At 58.3% G+C, this 4,777-nt stretch overlaps 1 protein-coding gene and 1 non-coding gene across 2 annotated transcripts; both read left to right on the top strand.

Moving 5' to 3' along the window:
- Nucleotides 1-384: 384 nt before the first annotated feature.
- On the top strand, nucleotides 385-1,484 carry LOC126439390 (uncharacterized). The gene is made up of 2 exons (XM_050090565.1): nucleotides 385-523; nucleotides 691-1,484. Exons 1-2 carry the CDS (start codon nucleotides 385-387, stop codon nucleotides 1,482-1,484), a joined length of 933 nt encoding a protein of 310 aa, XP_049946522.1.
- A 3,103-nt stretch (nucleotides 1,485-4,587) lies between these two features.
- Nucleotides 4,588-4,777, top strand: LOC126439477 (U2 spliceosomal RNA). Its single transcript, XR_007581216.1, has one exon. It is a non-coding gene; the product is annotated as a U2 spliceosomal RNA (small nuclear RNA).

Below are 4,777 nucleotides of genomic sequence, written 5' to 3'. Positions count from 1 at the left end.
CGTGTTCCATGCGCCGGCGGCGGGTCGCTGGCGACCGCCGGGCCATCTGTTAGCGGCGCGGCGAACAACAGCCGCGGTGCTCCCGACCCGAGCGCCAGGCCGACGTCGTAACAACCGTCCCAGTCCCGACCTTCCGCCGCAAAACTCCTGTCCTCCACCAAACCTGACAGACCCTCCTGTACCCTCCGAACAGGGCGCAACAGAGGCAGCTCCGCCCCCCGACCCTCGCCGACGCTCGGCTAACGGAGAGGCAGCGGCGCTGTCTGGCGGCCCTAGAGAGCGTCCACAACCAGCCGTGGGACGCATTCGTCGCGGTCGTCGAGGACTTCATCTACGAGATCGCCGAGACGAAGCCAAAACGCCAGGCAGCCGGAGATCGACAGCATGGGCCACCAGCAGCAGCGCACCGCGGCGAGGGCCGCGCCGACGCTGCTGCCAATCCCCCTCCCCCTGCCCCTACACGCGGCCGCGGTGGGCAGCGCGGTAAACGTGGCGCACGGCGTGCGGCGGCCGCCGAGCGTCGGTACGATGCGAACGCAGCATCTGAGATTCAGAAGCTGTACCGCGCGGACCGGCGCAAGGCGATGCAGTGCGTCCTTGGCGAGACGTCGCCGTACTGCCAAATCGATGGCAACGTGCTCACGGAGCACTTCAAGAAAATATACGCTTAATCTGCCTTTTCTGTTTCAGATGCACCAGCTGCTGTCCCGGACTTTGCCGCCACCACGCCTCCTGATGTCAGCGAGGAGGTCCTGCAGCCGATCACCCCTTCAAAGGTGCAACAGCGGCTCCAGAAGGCGAGCAACACTGCTCCTGGGGCAGACGGAGTCACGTACTCAGACCTGCGACGTGAGGATCCTGGCTGCCATGTGCTAGCTAAGATCTTCTCGCGCTGCTGGAATAAGCGGAAGACTCCGGTGCAGTGGAAAATATCCACTACCGTCCTCATCCACAAGATAGTGGACGTCTCGGACGTGACGAACTGGCGGCCTTTAGCATTGAGCTCCACCATCTCTAAGCTCTTTGCTGCAATTGTGGCGGGTCGTACTACCGTCTGGGCAGAGCGTTTGAACCTGCTCTCCCCAGAACAGAAAGGTTTCCGCACTTTTGAAGGCTGCTATGAGCACAACTTCATTGTACAGACGGCGATTGATGATGCAAGGCGCAGGGGAGGCCAAGCATGCTTTGCTTGGCTTCATCTGGCGAATGCTTTCGGTTCAGTGCCTCACGCTCACCTCCTTGGAGTACTGAGCAGGATGGGACTGCCAGAGCAATTGCACCACCTAATTACCGATATGTACAATGGTTGCTCCAACCGCGTCCGTACATCTGATGGACTAACGGAGGAGATTGAGATCCTGGCGGAGTCAAGCAGGACTGTCCACTGTCGCCCATCTTCTTTAATCTCGCGCTCGAGCCGGTACTTCGCGCCGCAACCGCGCTCAGAAATGAGTGTGGTATTCAGCTTAGCGGCGTCTGTGTGAGCGCACTGGCGTATGCGGACGATATCGTGCTTCTGGCGCGGGATTCAGAGGCGATGCAGACGCTCCTCAATGTTGTAGGTGAGGCGGCGACGTGGGCCGGGCTTACCTTCAAGCTGTCTAAGTGTGCCACGCTTCACATCCGCCGTCGGCAGACACTAGGCTCGGTATTCGCCCTGCAAGGGGGAGAACCAGCCGTGCTCGGTGCGGGTGACGCCTACCTCCATCTTGGCGTCCCCACCGGATACAAAGTCTCGCAGACGCCAACGGATGCGATCGCGGCAATTCGACGTGAGTTGCAGCACCTCGGCGCTTCCCTGCTGGCTCCCTGGCGGAAGATTGACGCTGTGTGTGTCTTCCTCCTCCATAGGCTTGACTATGTCATGCGGGGCGGAGCGGTACACAAGGGGCCGCTATCTGCACTCGACAAGGCAGTGAAACGGGCTGTCAAATCATGGCTCTTCCTTCCACAGCGTGCGTCCACTGAACAGCTGTACCTCGCGCTGGGAGAGGGAGGATGTGACCTGACGCCGCTCGCGGGCGCTGCGAAATATCTCGACGATCGTCCACGGCTTCTGCATGCTGCACTGCGACGACGCCACCGTCCGCGACATCGCCTGGGCCACTCTATCTACGGCCGCGCGCCGCCGACTGGGGAGGGAGCCGAGTTGACCCGACTTTGCCACCTACCTTGGCGGCAGCACTGAGGGTGACCTCGCACGCGACGGAGGTGACATCCAGTCACTGTGGACAAGCGTCAGGAACGCCACAAGGCGCCTAGCGCCGCGTGGCGTCACCTGGCGCTGGAGTGAACTGCTCTCTGAGTTGCAGGTGGAGGTCAACGGCCGACCCGCCATCGCTGACGACGCGGAACACGGCGGCTTCGGAGGGGTGACGCAGGCGGCCACGGAGGGGGCGGCGCCTGGGACTACACGACACCTCGAACATGACGGCGATGGACCGCAGCACGATGATGACAGTGTGGGACACACCGTCAACACTGGCGTCGAGCATGTTAGGGTGGGAGGGGGGGTGCCAAACGTCTTCTCTCGCAGACGCTCCGCTAGTGTCGGAGGCAGCGCCTGCGCAACCTCCTGCTCAGAAAACCTGACCAGGGGAAGGTATTCGAGTGCACCAGGGAGTCCACAGCGTCCAACCACTTCATGGCGGGAGGCAAATACACCCGCTTCGCAGACTGGCGATTCATACATCGCGCCAGACTCGGAGTCGTGCCTCTCAACGGCTGCCGCCGTTTCGATGGGCGGGCGAATACCAACAAAGCCTGTCGACGCTGTGGCCACAACAATGAGACGCTCCCGCACGTAATCAATATGTGTATGGTGCACGCAGCAGCCCTGCAGTATCGCCACAACGCGGTCCTCAACCGCCTGGCGACAGCAGTCGCTGGGCGGCCAAGAAGAGGAAACAATGCTTTTCCTGACATCAGGATCAACCAAACCGTCATAGGGGACAGCAGTGGGCTGCGTCCGGACCTCGTAGTAGCTGACGAGGCCGCGAAGACTGTGACCGTCGTCGATGTGACAATCCCTTCGAGAATAGGCGGATTGCGCTCGACAACGCTCGGCAACTAAAAAAGATTAAGTACGCCGAAGTTGCGCGAAGTTTAGCCGCTCGCGGCTATTACGACACTTTAGACGCCCTGGTTGTCGGCAGTCTGGGGGCGTGGGACCGCCAGAACGATGCAGTGCTTCGGCACCTAGGCATCGCCAACCGCTACTGCCAACTGATGCGGCGGTTGATGGTGTCCGACACCATCAAGTGGTCCTGCGACATCTACATGGAACACATCACTGGCCATCGCCAGTATGTGTCCCCCTAGACCGTGGCATGCTCTGACGTCAGGCTGCGAGACCCTCGAGACTGCAGTCGTCGGAGAACTTCGAGGTCAGTGCCTTCGTGACGGCGGTGTCGAGATTCTACTACACGACGCGGGATCTGCGGCGCTACATCATCTTCGCGTCGCACTGCAGCAGTCCTGAGTCAGTAGCGGTGCGTGCGGTGCTGCCTGGTGCCCCTACCTCCGTGGTGTCCGCCGAATATTGCCCCCACCTCGATTGGCGCGGTGCTAGGCGGCGCCAAACGTGTGCCTACTGCCCGGCAGTCTCCAGCCAGCGTGGGAAGCAACGCCCTCCTGCCATGACACCCCAGTGACGTCTGCCGCAAGGCGGACAGAGGGGAGAAGTCCGGCTGTGTGTGACCCGCCTGCGTGCGTGGCGCACGAGTCGCTGGCAGCTGTGCATGTGCAGTGTGCTGTCAGGGCATGGAGAAGAATGGAATAAAAACAAAATAGATCCTAAACTACCTCCAAACCTCCCCCAGTCTGAAATAACTAAGGCCGCGCCTATCGCGGGATTATTCTTAAGGTGATATATTTAAGCATCCGCGCCTAACGCGGCCTCACTATATTTAAGTAGTCGGCTTAACCCACGAACTAGAAAGCAATACAATACTTAAGTACGGTTACAAGTTTTTTTTTAATTTTATCTGAACTTAATAAATCTGTAAAACTTGTATTGTATAGAGTCATGGATATTCTTTTCTTAAAATTGTACTTCGTAAAAATGTAACTAAGAATTATCTTGATAAATAAAAATCTGTTCTTATCAGCTTAATGCTGGCAAGATTGGATACAAAACAAACTGATATACGATGCATTTTCTTTAGTCATTGGTCTCCCAATGCCCGATTATGACGAAGCTGCAGCGGCGGCTCCGGAACGTGGCCAGCCTTGCTGTGAGGGCAGCAACTGCTGGTGCTACTGCCGGTCTCGCCCTGCACTGAATACTTCTCCCTCGTTTTCTCCCGATTTTGACTGAGGGTTGCGAGATGCTCAGGCCCCATCTGCCCCCTGCTCGATCGAGCGGTGGCGATCTGGAGCGCGGCAGATGCAGACCGGTCTCGTGTGTGTGTGCAGCCTTCGCTGTTGACACCGGCGGCACAGTTGTAGTGACATATGAGCCTTCCCATATGAGCCTCCACTCTGCTCGCTTTCCTTTCTTTTTCCCCCGGCCAGCTACGTCTGGACTTCCACCGGGGTTGAACACAAGCTGTTTCCAATTCCTACCGAATGTGAACCTTTCGTAAGTTCCTTTCCAAGTATTACCTCAATGACTAAAAAAAATCTGTTCTTATCAGCTTAATATCTGATACGTCCTGCATCGCAGGACCAGAATATTAAACTCATTTTTGGCTCATGACGGAGTGCTAGGGGTTTGCTCCACCTCTGTCGCGGGTTGGCCCGGCGTTGCAGTACCGCCGGGATCGGCCCACATAAA

This window comes from Schistocerca serialis, unplaced genomic scaffold, assembly GCF_023864345.2.
Source record: "Schistocerca serialis cubense isolate TAMUIC-IGC-003099 unplaced genomic scaffold, iqSchSeri2.2 HiC_scaffold_1322, whole genome shotgun sequence".
In the NCBI taxonomy this organism is placed as follows: domain Eukaryota; kingdom Metazoa; phylum Arthropoda; class Insecta; order Orthoptera; family Acrididae; genus Schistocerca; species Schistocerca serialis.
This window is presented reverse-complemented; position numbering and strand designations above follow the sequence as displayed.